The sequence below is a fragment of the Myotis myotis genome, unplaced genomic scaffold, assembly GCF_014108235.1.
Source record: "Myotis myotis isolate mMyoMyo1 unplaced genomic scaffold, mMyoMyo1.p scaffold_m19_p_3, whole genome shotgun sequence".
NCBI classification, from domain to species: domain Eukaryota; kingdom Metazoa; phylum Chordata; class Mammalia; order Chiroptera; family Vespertilionidae; genus Myotis; species Myotis myotis.
Window position 1 is genome coordinate 79,279,022 of NW_023416335.1, and position 21,668 is coordinate 79,300,689.

The window sequence follows — 21,668 nt, forward strand, 5'->3', positions numbered from 1 at the left end:
AAAGGAACATAAGCCACACAAATATAGTCTAACATTGGAAATAATCAGATCAGTCATGCAAATTAATAAGTACATAAGGTCATATCCCAACAGAAAAGAGTGCAGTCTCATACAACAAAAGCTGCCAGAAAGAATGGATTTTCAAGGGAAATAAAAAGACCAGCCTGACTTTGGACTCCTTTAAAAGCTATTAATGTTATTTGCCGTCATGTATATGATCTCCCGGGCTTTGTTGTTTGGGAGGTAGCCATTCTCTGTACCTCACAGCAAAGTATGAGCTATCCTATTAAGATTTTTTTCTAATTAAATTAAAAGAGTAAATAAAAACAAAAGACAACAATTTTTTCAAAGCACTTGTTAATCATTTATTAAAAGAAGAAGTGTACAGCATTGAAGAAGCCAGTTCTAGAGAGCAGAACTCATGAACATTAGGGGAAAATATCCCAAGACCGGATGATAAAGCCTCCAAAAGCGCAGAAGCACATACACCCACAAGGTTTTCAAACTGCATTGATTGAAAAGGTACTTGCAACAAGTTCTCTATATTTCTTCCTCAAAAAAAAATTATTTTCTTACAAGTTTCAGTCTTAAACAAAGATAAAAATTGCATGAAACAACTTATATGACTTCATACAAGTCTCACATGTGCTCCAAGGGCTTTGTTATATAACCAGACATGCCGCCATTTTATCTCTGCCATCTGATTCTCTTACAGTCTTAGAGTCATGTCAGTAAACATTCATGATGAGGGGGGGAAAAGATAATTTTATCTCATATCTGTTCCATTAAAAAAAAACTGGTTAATTTTTATTTAAAAAAGAAGATGTAGGAAGATGGGAGGCAGTAATTGGTTGGCAAATCTGTTTCCAATCTTCCAAGCTATCGTTGGGTTCTACTTATTCATATAAGTAGACAATGGGGAGGGGGAGGGAATAATCCAGAGCCTCTTCTGCAGATCCATATGGGGTTGATTTTCAGTGTATGCTAAGATATACAAAAAGGCTTTTCTCCAGAAAACTCAGAGCATTTTACAGATAAAATATAAGCACGCTAAATTTACTTATCTGCTCCACACAAAACACTCTTTCAGGTTTGAGCAAGAAAAGAAAGTTAAAGATTTGGTTCTTCAAGGAGCTTCAGGTATTACTCTGCATAATTAGGCCCCAGGTTTTTGTCAGGTATGAAAGAATTATTTGGGCTACATGGAGGAGACTGGTCAGTGAGCCTCTCTGCTGTACAAAGACCCCCAGAAGCCATACAGAGTCCTCTTTAAGTTTCATCATTTCCAGATGTCACCTCACTGAAGGCTTCTTTGGGGTCCATAATGTTCCCAGACCCCTGACAACCCCACCCTGGAAGGGTCTTATTTCAGGAGGGAAATGCAAAATGCATCCAGGAGGCAGATGGCTTCCAAGAGAACTAATCAAATCAGGACAAATATCTTAAGTCTCTAGTGTGGTAGAACTATGCTCCCAAATATTAGTACTAAGCAAATATACTTTTGATCCCCTTGCAGGTATCTAAAAAAGTGGAGAATAGAATTTTTTCAACTAATATTTATTTCTCTCTTGCCCTAATACCTAAACAGTTTAGCGGGGTTCCTGGTCAAAGATAAGATCATAATTCAGAAGGTAACCATCATTATAGACAAAAAGTTTCTGTTCAAAAGGGTGATAATTAATGCTCTGCACGTTTTCCTGCATCTTCTGCATGACAATGTGTAGGTTGCCCTCTCTCCCTGTGTTTGTGTCATAGTAGTAGAAAATCTCCTCTGTTCTGGTGTTCAGAGTACGGGTGGCATACAGAACCCCACAAACCATGAAGGCGTTAGAAACAGATGGTTTATACTGCTTGGTATGCCAAGTTTCTAGCACCACAAGTGTGGTGTCATTGAGTTTACTAATCACTATGTTACCAGTGCTGGCTTCCGTTGAATAGATCACCCACAATCCATTCTCATCTACAGCCAAATCAATATCTTGCCAAGCAACGTTAGCATATGAAAAGCGGTTATTATAGGCAGCATCAGGGAGAGTTTGAGTCACAGCAACTGTGTTGGTAGTCAGGTTAACTTTGGCAATGTTGCGGGTGCTGTACCAGTTGATATACATGTTGTTTTTGTAAACTGCTGTACCACTACCTTGACCATACTGAATCCGGTACTCTCGGGCATTTGCATACAATAGCAGATCGTCCAGTGTGTTATAGAGTCTGTAATATTCCAAGTATCTACCATCTGTATTCAAAGGTGCCACCCAATACAGCCCTTTGTCTGGATTCTGGGGAGAATAATCCCGGCCCCAGGCACCATACTTGTAGGCAAACCCTCTCCAGTTGAGCTGAACTATAACAGGCCTGCTGATGTTCACCACACCACCGTGAGCACATGTTCCTATACAAACAAGAAAACAAAAGGGTATTCTTAGAGAAAATGAAAGACAAGATACAAACAGTTCAATATCCTAAGAACTAAAGGAAGGCATAAATAGTTGTCTTATTGAGATTCAATGACAACAGTGGTTCTAATGGAGAAGAGCCAAAACCTTCTGTTGGTTTCAGCCTCAGTGCAAACCTGCTATCAGCTCCACAGAGAACTTACCTTTCATTTCCATGAATTGGCTCTCAATCTGGAAAATGGGGATAATGAAACTGCCAAGGTTAGAGGGACGGCCCAAAGACAGAAACAGGGGATTGGGGGAATTTAATATATCTTCTTCTATCAGGGAGCATTTTGCAAATAGTATTTTATTTCCTTTTTCTTATAGAAAAATCAAGATAGCAGGATCATCCCATAATCTTACTCTTTCCCATAAAGTCAGAAGGTGCCAGGGTCAGGAAGTATGTGATGAAGGAGAAGATTGTCCCAGGCAGCTCTCCTTTCCCTTCACCTTTCTCCCTTTGCCTGGGACCCCAAGTGCATATCCACACCCAGTACCAAGGCTGCCCTAAGCTAATCTTAATCAAAGAAGTTTTAAATGTGATATTTTAAAGATACAGAAAGATGGTTCTATAATGGTGGGATTTCAGCCTTGAGAAGCCATGGGAGTTATTTTAGAGCAACACTGCCTGCTCTGTGCCCAAAGCATAGTCCATCACATAGATCACTTGGTGATTATCTTGCTGCAGAGTTATAAGGAAGGTCTTGCTATTTGTCACCTGTGTTCTACTACACCAGCGGACCACTGGTAGTCCATGAGGTCCAAAAGGTTGGCAACCACTGTACTACACCACAGAATGACAGGCAAGTGCCTCATCATTCCCATTATATACTGTCGTTGTCACAATGTATACAGTCAAATGGGACCAGACTCACTGTCCACTGAATTGATATCCCCTGTAACACTTGGGTGAATGACTCAAGCTGAGTCAATGGCCCTTCACCTTGCATTTCCTCTAAAATGCCTGTGAGCCCAAACTGTTTTTACAACCCTTACAACCGAACAACTGGAATGACTGGTCAACCGGTTGCTATGATACACACTGACCACCAGGGGGCAGACTCTCAATGCAGGAGCTGCCCCCTGGTGGTCAGTGCACTCCCACAGCGGGAGCACTGCTCAGCCGAGTGAGTGGCAGCAGCAGGAACTGTGCCCAGCCCTGGCTGGGGCTCCTCCCTGGCCGCCTGCTGCTTCATCACTGCTAAATCCCCTGATGGGGCCCCGATTGAGAGGGGGCACGGGCCAGGCTGAGGGACCCCACCTGAGCACGAATCCGTCCATATTTTTATAATAATATTCAAAGAGTGGAACACACATTTTTCTGGGCTCTTAATAAATACCCTTAAAAATGGGTGAGATTGTTTCTTGGATAACACAAAAAAATAATACAACTTCAAGTACGTTTTAGGACATTTTGCCTCATCCTGCTAACTGGAACAGAGCAGGTGAGAGAGGACGGAGCAGAGCCAGAATTGCTGGCTCTGGCTTTAAATGCTTGGAGAAAATCGGGGAGCTTTGGAGAGCATATGAAGTGAGCTGGAGCCAAAAGCAGAGCTCCAAAGAATTGCCTGAGGTTAGCATTGGGGGGGGGGGGGGATGCAAAACTTTGCCTCTGAGTCTCTGCTCCAGACCCATTCTCCTCCTTGCTAAATGTCTCTCCCTCTCCCCACCTCACTCAAGGACTGCTCAGAGGTGAAACCATTACTAGAAATCCTGCTTTTGTTTTTCCAATCTGCTGGTGTTTTTTGGTCCCAGAATTAAATACGTGCTCCTTAAATGCTCTCATAAATCTGCAGTTGGTGGGAAAGCCAGCCAACCATACAACAGGTAGAGAAATGAAACCACTCTTACCCAACCTCAAATAATTTTGCATATCATTAAGCAGAACACAGTCGTGGGTTTATTTTAATAATGCATGCCCCATTTCATAAATAAAAAAGCAACATGTGTTCAGCCAAGAGACTGCTCCCACTAAAGAAATAATAAATAAAATTATAAATTATTATTTCTTCTCCTAAAAGTGATCTCTCAGATGAATGCTTGTTTGCTTTTGTTTATGAAACAATGTATAAATTATTAAAATAAAGTTAGCGGTGTGTTCAGTTTAATGATAACAAAAAGTATTCGAGTTTTCATATGCTACAAACTGAATTTTCTAGTTAAAATATCTTTCTAAGAACTTATTTATTCAACTACCTTTCGCCCTGAGGAAATGAAAGAAAGTCACTTTTTTCTTGCAGGTTAGAAGACTTAGGAAAGGAACTGTTTGCTTAATTGAATCGTGCCTTCCTGGAAAGGAAATATCCCAAGCCAATAGCCACAAAATATTTAAAGAAAATTTATGATGCATATAATTAATTCAATCATCACCATGGGGTTAAAGATAATAAACTACTCTGTCCTAGATGTGGAAATCCTTATATATGAAGGAACCAAAATAATCTTTTCTTAAAAATCACTACCACTACTACTAGCACTAATAATAGTAATGGTTCATCACTTCACATGTTGGCCAGGAAATTGAAATTGTACCTGGTATAAATATTAAAACTGTATGAACTTAAATCTCTTTTCCTCACCTCCCAAGCATTCCTAAATAATCTCCTGTTTGTTATTTTTGTTTTGTTTTGTTTGTTATCTTTACTTTATCCTCTATCTCCTTTGAGCCATTTTTATGATGCTGGCTCTGGTAAACAGTGAATGCAGGGGAAAAACTAGTCATTGTTGCCAATACTACAGATGTGGCTATAGCCGTGCAAAGCTATGGCGGACTTCCCTGGGTCCTGGCAGCAAACATTCTTGGAAACAATGCTGAAACTGACAGCCAGTACCCACTGCTCATCCAGCCCAGCCAGAGTCCCCAACCCTGCCCCCACCTACTCACCTACCCTAAGCTTCTCCCCATCCCCCCTATACTGACCCTCCTCCGGGTCTCTTCCTTCATTTCAGGAGTATGTTTGAGATACTCCATTCCCTTCCTTACCCAACCACCCCAACTTTACCCTGCTACTGGCATAACAACCCACAGCCCAGCCGTGACACAAGAACTGTGAAAAAACAATGAATCATTTTGCATTTTCTGGTGGAAGAGAATACAGGATAGAACTGAGAGCAAAAGTGCCCCTTTAGCTCCTCCACAAGCAAGGAAGCGAAGGTAATTTGGTATTAATCTGGTTGGTGAGTAGCTGGAGCTTTCTTGTCATTCCAGGAGTCACAGGTCTCTCTCTATTCGAGCATCTATGGAAGGCAGCCTGGTACAATGAAAATATTACCAGGCAGATTCCAATTCAGTCCTGACTCCAATACTTACTAGTTGTGTATCCTTGAGCAAGTTACTTAACCTCTAAGAAAAATACTAATACCAACTCTGCAGGACTGTTCGGAGAAATAGAGAAAAGGTAGGTACATGTAACTCAATGAATGGTAACTATCATGTTACTACTGAAGGTCTATGTGACTGTCTCCCTTCCTGGATAGTGGTTTTATACCATCCTGGTAACCCCAGTACTCAGAACAGGGCCAGCCCTACAGTGTTTGCGGAATAAGGGAATAAATCACCAATCAAATCTCTCAAAACCAGTTTATCTACCCTTATTTATAAAATATCAGCCCTCTCCCCTGCTATATATCTGAATTTTTTGAAGACCCTGGTGTTCACTTCCTAGAACATCATACAAGGAACCTCTACACAATGGTAGCCTTTATTGGCAATATCTTCACCATGTAATTCATTAGCTATTGCCATGGCATTCTGAAAATATCCTGGGGAGCCACATGATGAAACTTTAAATTCTATAACTTGGCTTTTATAAAGTATCATGGTTAGCACTTTTCTTTAAAGCTCAAGATTATATACCTGCAGAGGAAATTTAATCTTAGATCTATCAATATGCTCTCTCACCTGGACAAAGTGAACTTTGAGCCAAAAGGAGAATATAATTGACTTGTAAAAAGTAGGCAATCAAAATGGTAATAATTATAAAATAATTAAAACTAAATTGACTCTGAATTATTGGATATATGCTAGCCAACACTCTGCTCTTCCCCTAGGCTTGTGATTTTGGCAGGTCACCCCAAATCTTTCACATCCTAGTCAGTCACCAACCATTACTGAGCACCTTCCTGTGTCAGCACAGAGCCTAGCATTTCTGAGCACAATGGTGATCAACCCCTGAACGTTTCCATCACATTTTGCCTATGCAGTCATTTAGATTCAGGAGGAAACAGAGCAACAGAGTCAGTTGTTTTCAGGAAAAAAGTTAATGAGCACAAGGCCAATTATTTTAGATTAGGAAGTTCTATGAAATGAAGCAGAAAAAGATGCCATTTGCAGCATAAAGCAAATGCAAAGTGCACTTTATTGAACCCTCACTGCATGTCCTGGTTCTAAGATCAAGCTGACCACGGGGATAGCAAGCCACAGCTGCAAGGGAGGGGCCAAGAGGGCACAGAATGACTTCAGAGCTGAGACTTGCATGCAAGTTCTTTTGTTCAGTGCAACTCTGCAGTCCAAACAGCAGAGAGGCCAGATTTTAAAGTCCCACAATAGCGAGGAACTTTAATTAAAGTCTCCACAGGCTCACAACTTGGTGGAGCCTGGGGATTTTTCAATTCTGCATTATCAACCAATCCAAACAGAAAGAGAGCAAGTGAAAGAAATTGATTTAAAAGCATGACAAAAAGTCAGTTTAATATAAACATCATAAATATAATATGAACAAAGCTGGAGGAGGGCCAAGTGGCTTGGCTGGGATCCAGGAACAGCCAAAGTTGTAGGAAAGTGAGAGGAAATCTGGGTCCAATTTGCTTAAACAACACAGCTGGGCTGGGATGGCTGACACAAGTCTAAGTGTGAGGACCTACGGGAAAGTTCTGGGAGAAAGTATTCTAACGAAAATAATCCAACAGACTCACTCATTTTCCTCCTTAGATACTAATCAGTGTTCTTTCTCCCGCATCACTGCCCTTGAGTTATTGATGCCTGACATTGTAGGTCCTGAGATGACCAGGAAGGGAAGGCCTTGCATTTCAGCCTCAGCTCTGTCACCACCTATGTGGCCTCGGGAAAAGCAGTGTCTTCACCATCTAAGTCCCCTCCTCTGAGAAATGATGGGCTTGGGGCTAGGTGACCTTGAATGTTCCTTGCTGCTCCACAATGTCCTCAATCTAAGGGATGCATAGGAAACTGTGCCAGAAAAATCTATTCCCTGAGCAAGATTTGCTGAGGTTAAAAAAAGAAAGAGAAGAAAAAAGGAAGAAAGTCTTCCTCAGGTATTATCAGAGGGTGTCATTGCTTCGACTCTTGCTCTCAAGGAGCCCTTGGTTGCCTAGCACAAGGAGCTCTCATTTACAATGTATGTTGACACCACTGATCCCAGACCCAATTGAGCCTCACTTTGTTACAGAGGCCAGAACATGGCCTTTGTCTTAAACCTCCTCTGAATGTCACACTGCTACAGATTCCCAACAGCAGAAGGAACAGGACCAAGAGGCTTAAAACTATGGCAGCATCTAATTAAAGCCTTAAAGAAGCCAGCCACACTGACAAGGATCCAGAAACTCAAACTCGGGGCCTAAAAGGAAACAGGTTTAACATCAGGAATTAATGAAAATGGCAAAAGCTGGCCATTTGATGAAAAGATACAGTCCTCATTCAGATGGAGATGCCCAGGGCCTGTAGCAATTGTTTCCTTGTGACAAGGTGTCTCTAAAGGACGGGCTGACTGCTGCAGCAGAGGCTGGCTTCTGTTCGCCAGAGGGAAGTGCTGAAGCGCACAAGGACCTGGCCCTGCCTTTGTTCGCAGCAAGGTTTTCATTTCGATGATCCTCGTTAGTAATAATAACAACTGCCGGAGTATCAGTGCCGATCATAGAGCTCTGAGCTCCTCAAGCGTTGTTTCATTAACCCTAACAGCAACCCTGCAAGGCCCCTGGGGGCCTGGCTCCAGTGGTAGAAATGCAACATGCTTACCTGGAGCGGGAGGAGGGGGTCCGACAGGGGTGTTTTCACCTTTAGAGGCTTCACATTCCTTTAGCTTGTTCTTCAGCACCACGATTTCTCGGCGAATGCTAAGGACATTGTTTTTGTCTAGTGTCTCGAGCTTCTCTACCAGGAGAGTCATATTCCTTATCTAAGAAAATAAAAATTCAGAGTGACTTTATATTACTGTGCAATTTCTTTCATAAACATTCTGAGGCTGAATTTGTCACTTAGTGAAACATCGCTAGAGAATACACCCGAGATTCTTCTGAATGGTTTCATTTGGAAGAATACATTTTATGGTTTTGCGTGAATGCCTGTCAGATCTCAGGCAGATGTGTGTGACGAGAAGAAAATGGCCAAGATTTTAACAGCTTCAATAATAGAGCACAGGCTCAGTCTTAAGCATCCACAAATGTCCATTAATGTTCATTTCTAATAACCTTCTTCTGTAAACGCGTGTTTACTCCTGTTGTATCATAATTAAGTTTTTAATGAGTGGTGAGAGCCAGAAAAAAACTTAAATTCTAAAATATGTGACTAGAATTCTCAATTATAGCCTATATCATGACTGTGCTAGTAAATTCTCGTTGATATAAATTACTCAACCATGGTCTTTATCCACAGAGTTTAAAAGGCTTCACTAAAACATGCTCAGAAGAACCTCCTTTAAAACGGGTTGCCAGTATTTAGAAAGAAATTCCAAGAGGGATCAAGGATTACATGATCATCCAAAAGGAGAAACAGATCTAGTGAGTCCAAAATCAGGTAAATTGTGGCTTTTAGTCCCATGAGGATAAATCCAGAACAGAGAAGACACTTGATCTATGTTGTCCACAAAGTTGTTTTATATCATCTCCTTTCTAGAGACATGTAAATGCCATTTGGCTCTGGGGCAGGACCCTGATCATTAGCTGGCACCTGCTCCTCAGTCAGTGTGTCCCCCTTGTCCTTAACTTACCATCTACAGCAGAACACTGGAATATGTCACATGATCACGAGAGAGTGCAGAATTAGAAGTCGGAAGAAAGAGATCTGTACATCCTCACCCTACCACTGATAACTGAGGACATTTATTATTAATACACTGAGAAGTGAATTCGCCCCTTACCTCTACTTCTAGCTGGTCAACAATTACTGAGCTTCCACCAAAAGTGTCCTTCAGCCGGATGATCAGCTTCTCCATCTCCTTCACTTCTATCTTGATCAGTTCAAAGTCCAATTCCGTGTAAGAAATAGAATCCTTTTCCATGATCTCTACTCGGACAGTTAGGTTTGAGAGTCTCTTTTCATAGACACTGATTAACTGGACATACTCTTTGACCTAAAATGGAATAAAAAAAACCTCAAGTCAGTTCTCAGAGTGGGATCATACAGTCTTCCTCCACTACCACACCCTTGGAGGCAATTTGATTGCTGTTAAGCATTAAAGAAATGGATCAAAAATATATTTCACAATATATGTTTTTATCTAGCCAAATAAAAAAAAAATTACTACAATTGGGGAGGTTTATTTTGCACTTATATAGACTAAAAATAATTTTGTTTCAGAATCATCTTTTGCCAGTACATTTTTATCTCTGAATTAGTATTTGAAGATATAAGCTCTCCAAACTAAACTGTTTGAATCAACTCTCCCTTCAAAGCACATGCTCTAAATCAGGGTTTCCTAACCTCAGCACTATTGACATTTGGGGCTAGATCATTCTTTCTTGTGGAAGGCTTTCTTGTGTATTACAGGATGTTTAGCAGCATCCCTGGTCTCCAAATGTCAAAGGCACCCACCCATCCCCCAGGTGTGACAACCAAAAATGTCTCAGAGATGGCTAAGTGTTCCCTGGGGGCAAATTCACCTTCATCGCCACTACCACCACCCTCTCTCCATTTAGAACCACTGCTCTAGAAGGAGAAATACACTAAGTACAATTCTTTTCTTGGTCACCATATGCAATGAGTTTTAAGCCCCTCTGCCTTTTAGAAAATGACATAAAGACTCAACTTACTACATAGTATGTAAGTGTATGTGCACCTGCACTGGTAAAGTGCACATTTCATTAAATGTACCCATATTTATTCCAAGAATGATAATTGCAATCAGACCTTAAAATTACACATTTGTTGCATATATTTAAATGTCTGATCATTAAAATACTTCCAAAAATTCCCTTGGTATTTTAATGTATAATTGGAATCGCCAAATGGATATTTCAATAAACACAGTTGGTTCTTTCTGTGTCTGATCTCTAAAAGAAATGCCATGGCTTCGGGTTTTTTTAAGGATCTGCTCATTATAAGTTGCTGGTTTTACATTCTTTTTAGAAATTTGAACATAAGTGATACTTTTCCCCAAACCATGCTAATGTCAAGTAGCTGATCCACCGTGCCTGGATGAATTCAGGGCCAGATGTTGGCCTCTAATCCTTCTAATACTAAAGGCAGCCCTAACTTCTGTCATTTTAGCCCTTCCACTTAACCTCACTGTGCAAATTAGTATGGACTCATAGGGCGCAGACCTAAAGAGCCAGGGCTTCGGGCAAAGAGGATTTTAATGAAAGTTGAAAATGCAGCCCTTGGCGCTGCTCATGTATCTCCTCGGGCAACTGATGCTCATGGCCATCAGATGTGCCATCACCCAGAGGATGATCAGGCTGGTGATATTTTGGCAGATAAGAAGGTTAAATATATACACATATATATGTATGAAACCTAATAAGCGACCCTCCAAAGTACAAACACAGATATAACGTAACCAGGTTTCAATTTCTAAAATAAAAAAATTCTGCATAAAACCTTGCCTATGGTAAAATAATAATAATAAAGTGCCAATCCATTGCAGAAATAAAAGTTTGTGAAATGAGTATTCCCGTTGGCATTTGGCCTTGCCAGCTCTTAGAACAAATGAAACACCCTCTGCTTTCCTGGAACATTTTGGTGGCACGTCGCAGCTGTTGTTCTACAAAAATGAGTGACTCAACTGTCATCTGTGCTAAATGAAATGCGGCTCTCTCTGAAAACCAAGGCATAACTTGGAGTTTGTTTCCTATGAGAATGTGTGGTGTGCCGGCACTAGTTCGGCTACTAAATGAAAGGTCTCTGAAGATCTGTCTGGGGAAGGTTTAGGTTCTTTTAGCTGAGAGTGAAGGGAAAGCTCAGTGGTGTTCAGGAAAACTGGAATCATCCATGGAGCTCTGGAAGACAGGGGAGAATTTGAGGATAAACCAGAAAAACTTCACCGTCTGAACTTTACTAATCAAGTGGATTGTTAGTATAAACCTTTCACATGTACAAATCTTTAATGCTGAGATGGCATGGAAAATTCTGAGAACATCCCAGCTCTCTGGAAGCTGCAGTCTTAGCTGAGGCAGCCCAACTTGCCCTAGGATGTGTGGCAAGAATGCAGGTCTAGCCTTAAGGAGATATATCCCTGTGTCAATATCTCTACCCTAGACTCCTCCTCATCACTACAAGTTTGAGCTTTAGAAGATTCATCTATGCTGGCCTTCAATTCACAGCCTAACATTCAGAGCATCCATGCTTATATTTGTTGTATACATATTATGTCATCGATGGGTTCTAAGAATCAAAGTTTGTTTAGGGATTTGTTCTGGAATGTTTGTTGTTGTTCTGTACAATAAATGAGGTCCTGCAATAAATAAGGATGCAATACAGCAGGCTATTAAACTAAAGAATTAGTCTGGCTCGTGTTTCTACCAGTTCTTCAAAATCTGTGACCATAACTATGGCCAGGTTATTTGAAATAAGTAAATGTACTTTGCAGCATACTCTTATTTTAATACGGGGGGGGGGGGGGGGGTCCTCAGCCCAGCCTGCACCCTCTCGCAGTCCGGGATCCCTTGGGGATGTCCTTAGCACTGCCACAGAGGCGGTAGAGGCTCCTGCCACCGCAGCTGCTCTCACCAGCCATGAGCCCGGCTTCTGGCTGAGTGGCACTCCTCCCTATGGGAGCGCATTGACCACTGGGAGGCAGCTCCTGCATTGAGCATCTGCCCCCCTGGTGGTCAGTGCATGTCATAGCAACCGGTCGTTTTGCCATTTGGTTGATTTGCATATTAGGGTTTTATTATATACTAGAGGCCCAGTGCACAAAATTTGTGCATGGGTGGGGTCCTGGCCAGCGATCAGGGCCAATCAGGTTCCCTGCCTCCCTGCCTCCCTGCCTCCCTGCCTCCCTGCCTCCCCCCCTCCTCCTTCCCTCGCTGCCTGCGTCTGCTGCCACCCACCCCGATTCCCTGTCCCAGCCCAGGGCTCAGCCTCAATGGGGTGATCAGGACCTGCCAGCCAGGGGGAGGGACCAGGAGGTTGGCCGACAGGCCCCATCGGCAATTGGGGCCTAAGGGCTGGAGGCAGCTCTTGTGTTGAGCATCTGCCCCCTGGTGATCAGTGCACGTCATAGCGACTGGTCATTCCAGTCATTCCAGTTGTTTAGGCATATATATATATATATATATATATATATATATATATATATATATATATATATAAAATATCTTTCAAAATAATGCAATGAGATTAAATGAGCTTGAATTGACCACCACAACATATGAAGCACCTCAGAGTTACACCCACATGAACTCTAATCTGACCAAATCACTTAATTTGTCTAAGCTTTAGTTTCTTCCTATAAATTGGGGATAAAGGTATCAAGATATAAGATTATTGTGAAGACTAGAGATAATATGTATTAAGTGTCTGACATAACGGATGCCCAATAAATTATAGCAATTATTAGAGAAACAGTGATTTTGGTTTTTTTCAATCTGACCTTTAAATTTATTATATTTCACTATACAAAACATTGCTCAATCAATGTTGCTTGTTTATGAGTTGCCTAAATGTCTTGCAGGCTGCCTCAACCTTCTCATGCATGAAGAGCTATTAGCAAATGCTTGGTATTAAATAACTTGACCCAAAAAACATAACCTTCCAGAGAAATAAAATCCAGAGCTGCCTTTTGTGTCGTCCCCTTCCTTAGTCACAAGAGGACATATCATAAACAACAGAAAAGTATAAAACGCTTTCAGCATCTTAGACAGAGACATAAGTCTTCTCTGTGTACTGGCAGATAATGAATCAATGAAAGGCAGTGAAAACCCTTTTCTACTGGCCTGCCCAAATGGGCACTCCCCCAGGCCTCAAGATAAATGGTGATTTCCAAGGCAACCTAGGGACAGCTATAATAATTCACCTGGAAATTCAAAAGCCCTCAGCTGAAGAGATAACTTTGGGTTTGAAGGCATTAGTGACCCTCTCTTCTTGGGTCTGCACTGGAGGATGGTAGCAGTATGGCTGAGAGGAAAGAGAACTGGGATTAACCAGCCCAGAGAGCAATGACCTTTACTCTTATGTCTCTTTACCTTTATGAATCTCAGATTTTCCTCCCTAAAATGGGAAGGAAAACATGGGCCTATCTGTCTTGAGAGTAGAATAGAAAAAGCATTTAGAAAAGCACAAACATAACATGTTAACATTATTTTTATTATCAACTGTCACACCTATCTAATATGCAAATCTCAACAGGCAGGACTATTTCTTTCTTAGGCCTTAATCACAAATATTTTTAGGTCAAGTTACTGACATTTTCAGAACTAAAAGTTTTCCCATCTACTCCGAACTCCCTCCCTGCCAATTATTAGCAAGGCAGATGCCACCTGCCCCTCTCACAGAATTGGAATTAAATGCCCCATATTCACAAACTGGCAAGTTACATGCTCTCTGGAGCAGCATGGGGCTTCACACTGCCTTCACACTCCTGCCAGCAGAGGAGACATACAAATCAGGAGCTTGCACCATTTCAAAGCAAATGACTCTGACTGAAGAGATCTTTACCTAGGATTTTCCTCCACTTGTTATGTTTTTATGCATAACTTCTTATCTGCACTTGATTATGCTGGAATAAGGCTATGAATATTAATGGTTGGAATTTATAATTTAGTGCTATGCCTTTTCTGCTGATTAATTCAAGGACATTTTATTTCTTAAAAAGCTAGGTTCCTGGAGTTGTCAAACACATTTTCCTGGACACTCATTTAAATTTAGAATATTTATCTACCAATTCAGGCTGAAAGCAGGATGTCAGATTCACCATAATTTTTGTCTTAAAGGATAACTATGTTGGATATTGTGGTAGCTAAACTTAAATGTCTCAGGAAAACTTATTTTGAATCTTGCAGGTAGGCCAGAGCTCCTTGTAAATTAATGGATTTGTAATTAATAATGCATAATGTGATAATAGCCTAGCGTGAACTTCTCCTGTGCAGAAAATGGGAGCCTTTCTAATTGATTTTTTAAGTTGGCTAAAAAGGTAGAAAGGGTCAAAACTGGAATGCCAAGTCCCATTGCTCCAGCCAGTTCAGAGGAAGGCAGGCCCTGCAGGACAACCTCCTCCCCTAGAGGAAAGGGCTAATCAGGGGGTGGGGTCAAGGTCTCTACCGAGGCCGAGTGACCTTTTAGTCTTGATTCAGATTCCCAGGGAAGCCTTAATTTTCAGTCTAATGCTGGACATGTCTAATGTACTGTTCCCACTGAGACAATAAATGATAACCACAAAAAGGAGGAGAGAGGAAAAAAAGTAAATTGAAAAGAGGAAATAAGAAGATAAAGAAAAAGATTAAGAAAGGAAGGAGTATAAGAGGCAGTTGATTTGGGGGAGTGGAGGAGGAGAAGGAAGAGGAACAAGAAGAGAAAGAGAAGGGTCTTCCAAAAAGTAAGAGAAAACCAAAAAGAGATTTAAAAAAATTAAAGAAAGGGAAAGAAAGATTAGGGGGAATGGACAAGAGAAAGGACTGAGGCAGAGAGAGAATTTTTTTTTTTTTAAAGGGAAGGAGTAAAGGAATAGGAAGAAAAAGTGAAAGAAAGGAAGATAAAATAAAACATAAAGAGGATAGAGGAGAGGAAATAAAAGAAAGCAAAGTTGGAGGGAAGACCAAGAAGAAGACCAAAAGGAATTAAACGCAATGAAACAAAAACAATTGTAGGCTTGGGGTTTGCAGGGAGAGCTCCAGGCCTCTTTCCAGTGGCATGAGCACCGCAATATGGACGTTAGTGTATCCATGGCGTGAAGAATCCCCATCCCATGTCTTCCTTGCCCTCATTTCTCCTGCCGTAAAGAACTCCACAGGTGTGCTGTAAATGAACGCTAAAGCCTCCAGAGATGCAAACATGCTGTCTGTGATACCGTGAAGAACAGCTGCTTAGAAAGTCCTGAATAAAAGTGTTTTGAGAACTAACAACAAAAGCAAACTCAGAGATACAGACAACAGAATGGTGGTTCCAGAAGAGAAAGGGGGTGGGTGGAGGTTGAAGTGGGTAAAGGGGGTCAAATATACGGCAGTGGAAGGAAACCAGGCTTCAGGTAGTGAACATGCCATAGAGTACACAGATGTTGAATTATAATGTACACCTGAAAATTACATAAGGGTGCTAACCAATGTTACCCCAATAAATTTAATTTTTAAAGTTTTCTGTTTTGTTTGTTTGTTCTTATTAAGATATTGTTAGGAGAGGGGAAAATGCTTACTTTAGAAAGCTCCTTCTCGAACTTCTGGGAGAGGATGCGTGCTGTGATTTCCAAGTGTTCCATTCTTTCCACGGGAAATGTGGTGTCTGGCAGGGCAACAGAGCACAGGCAGTTCCCGCGGTCATCCTTGGAGCCGGTGAAATTGGAAAACTATAAATAAAAATAAGTTCAACATCAGTAATAAGCTGAGAAATTAGCTTTTTGGCAACTGGAGTGACAGAAATTGGCTTGTCAAAAGAGTGCTTAGAGCAGTGGTTCTCAACTTTGGCTGCACATTACAATTACCTGGGAATCTTTTTAAAATCCTGACTTCTGGGCCTCATCCTCTGAGTATTTTAAAAAGATCCCCAGGTGATTCTAATGTGCAGCCAAGGTTGAGAACCACTGGCTTAGAGGCAAGCAAGTGGCGTCCAATACATAAATGAATAGAATCATAGAAACAAGCTACAACTGCCATGAGTCACGGGCAGTAACTACTCTTAGCATTTTAGCCACATTCCCCACCTGTTGGGCTAAACCACTGTGTTAGCCACCTTCATCTAAAAGAAGATTCTCCTTTTTTGAGGAGCCTTAAAGAAAACTATTACTGTCTCTATGTAAGGAAAGGGAAATAAAGAATGAATGAGAGTCCTAAATTTAAATTCCAATTCTACCACTTATCTGACAGACTATGGGACAACATAATCCTTAATGGTCATTGTAAGCTTCCCTACACAGGAGAACAAGAGACCAGGAAAAAAGCTTGCTGGACACCAGGAGTCAGACCAGACAAGGCATGGACACTGTCCTGAAGGCACCTGAAGGCATCTGCACTCCATCTGCATTCCAATCCCGCCCCCCATCCAGCCCCCAAACCCACAGACGACAGAAGTTTCCCACCAATGACTGCATATAAGGATGAAACTCCAGCTCCTGGGTGCTGCCACCATTGACCCAATGTCCCCTTGGCTCGGTGCTGTGCAGCCCTTGCCTTGGATATCCCATTCCTCACCCCCTTTCCCTAAATAAATTCAGTTTTTCTTTAGTCACCACCTGAGATGGCTATTTAGCCTACCGCACCTGTCACTTCCCTCTTTAAGTCTCGGTTTCCTTATCTGCAAATAGAGATGACCTACTTCCCAGGTTGCTCTTCAAATTAACTGTGTGATGTAAACCAATTCCAGGGCACAGGGTAGGCGATCAGTACATGTTACTTTCCTTTTCCTTCTACTTACTCATTTTCTTTTCCTCACCTTCACCCAAACCCCAACCCAATCCCCACCCCCCCAACCATAGGAATGAGGAAAACATCAAGGATATGTGTTACAGTGAAAATACACAATGCAAATTCATATCCTCTCTTCACCTGGGAAATGATATAATTAGCATCCTTCAAAGTGAAAACAAACCAGCCATTTGTTAAAAAAATTGAACAATGTATGAGTTTGAAGGTTTTGTGCAAATTTTTAAAGTTTTCCAACTTACCACTTTCAGAAAAGCCATTTTAAAATATCTGATGTTTCTTTAAAATATTCAGGCTCACACTTCCTCGCCACTGCATATTTTAAAATGACAGGTTTGAAAGATATGGTTTTTCCTTTGTCCCCTTTGAACTTCCCCAATGGGATCCTGCCACAATTAACATTTTTTATTACTGCTATTGCTTTGCAGAGTAACTCTTGGCAGCCACCTGGCTATTCCTTTCACTGATCACATCTGCCCGCCAGCCCAAAGCTCACCTGTGGACCTCAACCCAAAGTATCTGTTTCTGAAACTATCAAGAGGAGAGCAATGGTTTGCAGAGTGTGAAATAAATCCAGGCTACTCCTCTCAAAGTTTAGGAGGTCAGCTGGCTGAAGCTAAGATTCTGAGTTCTGTGCATTAATGTCCACCAACCTCCATGATTCCAAAGCAAGCTGTACCTAGATGCTTTTATTCCATCAGTGACCTCTGGCTTTTGCAAATATATATATAAATGTGTACCCCAAACTGCTACACCAAGTCAATCCTGACAATCTCTCAATTTATTTTTCCCAATCACACCCAGGCCTACAAAAGCTGCAGAATAAGGAGGAGGGACAAGCAGGTTTATGCTGAACACCAGGGCTAGGAGAGGGGGAGTTGAAGGTCTTTGCCAGGATGAATAAGGACTGGACAAGCCACACTGGGAACCTGTCACAGAGGCCAGCTTCCCTTGGAACCAGCTTTATAATTCCCTCTGAAGAAAGACTCCAGCTCAAGCATGCCAAGCCTTTTACAGAAGGACCAATATATCATGGGCTTTTGAAGAAATAGCTTATTATAATAACTGTGCAAAAAAAAAAAAAGTCTTACATTGCATTTTGACAAGGGAAGGTTAATTAGCTGCACAAGGCAGGGTTGGACCATTCTTCGAGTTCTGTGAAAAGCTCTGTCAACTCAAAAAACACTGCCGGTCATCAAGCAGTCTCAAACAATCAACTAGAAACCTCTAGCTAACAACTTTTAATCCTGAAGTTCACCTGAAAGGCAGGCAAATAATTATGAGCCCTGCTGACAGTCATTCCACCGGCTTCTATTGAACATCTCTGTCCCAGTGCTGCGGACTCCCCAGCTGCCATCCTGCTTATCATCAGCCCAGCGTGCTCAGCTGACATCAAAATGGTCCATAAGTTTGATCAGTGTCTCCCATTAGAGATATTTTTGCTCCTCGCATTCAAAGACAATGAAGCTAATGGTGATGGGTCTCTCTCTGTGGTGAATGCTTAAACTCTATGTGTGTGTAATGTGGGGAATGGATGACTAAGGCAAGTGCTTGTCCTTTAGTTATTGGGAAGGTATGTGATGCCCCTTGTGGAGGGCAAATAGGACCCTGAATGCCCCACAAGACACCTTCTACTGGTAGATCCTAACTCAGCATGTGTTCAGTTAACATTTACTGGTGTCTACAATGTGCCAGGCTCTGTGTTAGAGAGATAGACAAGTGAATTAGGCTCATGTTCATGGTGAAAGCCTCCGTTTTTTCAACAGCCCCTTAGCCTGATGGCAAAAGTACATTTCTCACTCCAGTTCCGACTCTGCCAGTTACTGTGTGGAGCAAAGCATGGAGCCTTTTCTCATCTGTGAAATGAGGACCCTGATGGCGGCCCCTTCATTGGAGGGTGGCACCTGAGGCATGTAGAGTCCTCTGAGCACTACAGCAGAAGGTGCGCCTCACATTTGTGATTTGAGGTTGCAATCGGCTCTAATTAGCAGCTAAGTCTAAGTGCCTGTGAAGATTCAAGGCATAAAATAACGGCACTCAACATTTTCAAAGTACTGAAAATGATACATTTGGAATTTGCTCAATGACAGTTATGAAGGGGTTTTCCACCATTTTCCAAAGAGCTCATCAAGCTGACAGCCAGCCCTAGAAAACTGGGTTTACAGTGGAAGTAACACCTTGCTATCTGCTGTAAAAAAGAAGTTGGTGTTATAATACTGACTCACCAGAGGAAGATAAGCAAACTAGGAAAGAAATTAAAACCTCTAACCACAATTTAACTACCATTTCTTATCTACTTTTAGATATTCATCTCCTTATCAGATAATAGGTATTTTGGATTTCTCTGTTTCTTGACCTATATTTTATTTTCTGTTATTTTAGCTAATCACCTTACTCAAATATTGGTTTCTGATTGGTGGTGAAGTTTCAAAATAAATTATTATTATTGTCTCATTTAAAAAATGTTAAATTATAATTATCTCCATGAAAATCATTTAGTTAAATGAAATAAAATGATGCATCTGATTTCTGGCTACAAAGAATCTTTGTGCATAATCCTGATTCCCAAAGCATCTGCCTCTTAAAAATAAGTAGTTTTCATCTATATGCCTTGAAAATACAGAAAGCCACATAGAGAGAGATGGTGAGGAGCATGGGCATTTGAGCTACAGAACTTGCTTGCTTAGTGACCTTAGCCAATGGTTTCACCTCTATAAGCTTCGTTTTCACATCTCTACAATGGGAACATTAATTTTATATACCTCTTGGGGTTAAATAAGATAATATATAATATGTACTTAACATAGTTCTGGCATTTATTAGGCACCCAATGAACACCATTCCTGCCATTTCTATCTGGGTCCTATCCAAACAATTTTTTAATCAATAAATTTGTATTGCTTATATTAGCCCAGGTGGTAAAACAAAAACAACAAACAAAAGTCTTTTCCTCCCCTTTCCCATTGGCCCTTCCATTCAGACATAATCACATAAGACCTGACCTGTGAGTAAAGATCATAGAAATGCAGAATGGGCTTTGGGGGGGTTAAGGCTCTTCCACCCCAATTCACACCTGAGCATGGAAAGCCTAGGTTTTGCAGAGCAAAGCTCCTACTGAAAGGCTCAGAGATGAGAGGAATTGCTTCTTGCCCTCTCATCTCTCACCCCACCATGCCTCTTTCTATTTCTTTAAAGGAGGTCCATAGGCCTCATTCCCCAAAGAACTGGGCTCACTGTGCGTTCTGGTGATGTAGCCTCCAGCTGGACCAGTTTCTTTCTAGTACATGGTTTGCCTTGTTGCTACTTCCGTTGTTTTGAACTAAAAATGGCTCTAAAAATTCCCTATAAGGAAGAGAACTATTACTCCTCTGGGAAAATATCTATGTGTAATAATAACACTTTCCTAGAGGCCAATGTCTCCTCCCCCTACTTCTGTTGCCCATCTCCTTTACAAACCAGGCTCCAATGAGAGCACTGTGGCTCACACTCCCCCCAGGGCTCTCCTTCACCCTCTGCAGGGGCCCTGCTGGGCGGTAAATTAATTGGACAACTTTTCTGGAGCTAGCCCAGGCGGGGCCCCTTCCCTAGCAGTTCTCACAGAGGATAGAGCCTGGGCATCTCTGCTTTTGGAGCGCCCCTCCCCCCTCCTCCCACTCTAAAGTGCAGCCAGGTTAGAGACCCTCTTTAAAGCTTAGATTGTTTCCTGAAAGTCTGCTGGAGAACCCAGATGACATCTCTCTTGCTAACAATTTAATTATTTCACCCAGGTTTTAATTCATTTCCATGGCGCCTACAGTTAACAAAGGGAGTCGTAAATCTTTTAGAGTGCTCAGGTCTAGCCATCCATGAAATTATATCCAGGTCCCCAAAAAGCGAGAGGAAGGGAATGAATGCAGCTCTCAGACTCTGGAGCCTACTCACCCGGGACACAGAGCCAGAGCCAGAGCTGAAGCCTCTGCCGGAACTGTAGCTACCGCCGGAACTGTAGCTACCGCCGGAGCTACCCCTGGACCTACCCCTGGAGCTGGAGGCACCAAAGCTGCTGCTGGAGCCGGAGCCAGAAATAACGTTAGAGGTGAAGTCAGTGAGGGGCAAGGAGCTGGGGCTGGGGCCAGGGGTCCACAAATCCCCTGCAGCTGGGCCGAGGAGGAACAGAAGTGCTTCTAGGAAGGGGAGGCCGGGCTTCATCTTGTGCTGTTGGCTGGAGCAGCTGGCTTCTGCACCAAGTCCAGGACCTTCTTATAGTGCCCAGTGGGGATTTCCCCAGGGCCAGTTTGTGGGGAAAGAGGAAGCCACCAGCAAGCACGTGACAGCCCTGAGAGGGTCAGGACACCCAGGAACCTGAGTCACCTCCACACCTGTCTCTGAGCCCAGCTCTGTCAGCCGCCCCTTGATCTGGTTATCTCCTTCCCAATATTAATTCAAATGTGCTTTTTCAAGCCTAATATCTCATTCCAACATGCCACTTCCTTGAAAGAGGCCGTATCAAAG

General features: G+C 42.0%; 1 protein-coding gene across 1 annotated transcript; it reads right to left on the reverse strand.

The window, feature by feature from the left end:
- Nucleotides 1-346: 346 nt before the first annotated feature.
- OLFM4 (olfactomedin 4) lies at nt 347-21,426 on the reverse strand. The gene is made up of 5 exons (XM_036302022.1): nt 21,099-21,426; nt 15,956-16,105; nt 9,530-9,742; nt 8,410-8,569; nt 347-2,392 (listed from the first exon to the last, which is right to left on the reverse strand). Exons 1-5 carry the CDS (start codon nt 21,363-21,365, stop codon nt 1,590-1,592), a joined length of 1,593 nt encoding a protein of 530 aa, XP_036157915.1. The 5' UTR covers nt 21,366-21,426; the 3' UTR covers nt 347-1,589.
- Between the last annotated feature and the right edge of the window lie 242 nt (nt 21,427-21,668).

What these genes read in the sequence shown, in the direction of transcription:
- OLFM4 (XM_036302022.1), bottom strand. Translation starts at nt 21,365, where the DNA reads ATGAAGCCCGGCCTCCCCTTCCTAGAAGCACTTCTGTTCCTCCTCGGC. An exon ending in TTGACCAGCTAGAAGTAGAG is followed by an intron (nt 8,570 to 9,529) that starts GTAAGGGGCGAA and finishes TTATTTTCTTAG; the next exon opens with ATAAGGAATATGACTCTCCT. An exon ending in ACCCCCTCCTCCCGCTCCAG is followed by an intron (nt 2,393 to 8,409) that starts GTAAGCATGTTG and finishes TTGTTTGTATAG; the next exon opens with GAACATGTGCTCACGGTGGT.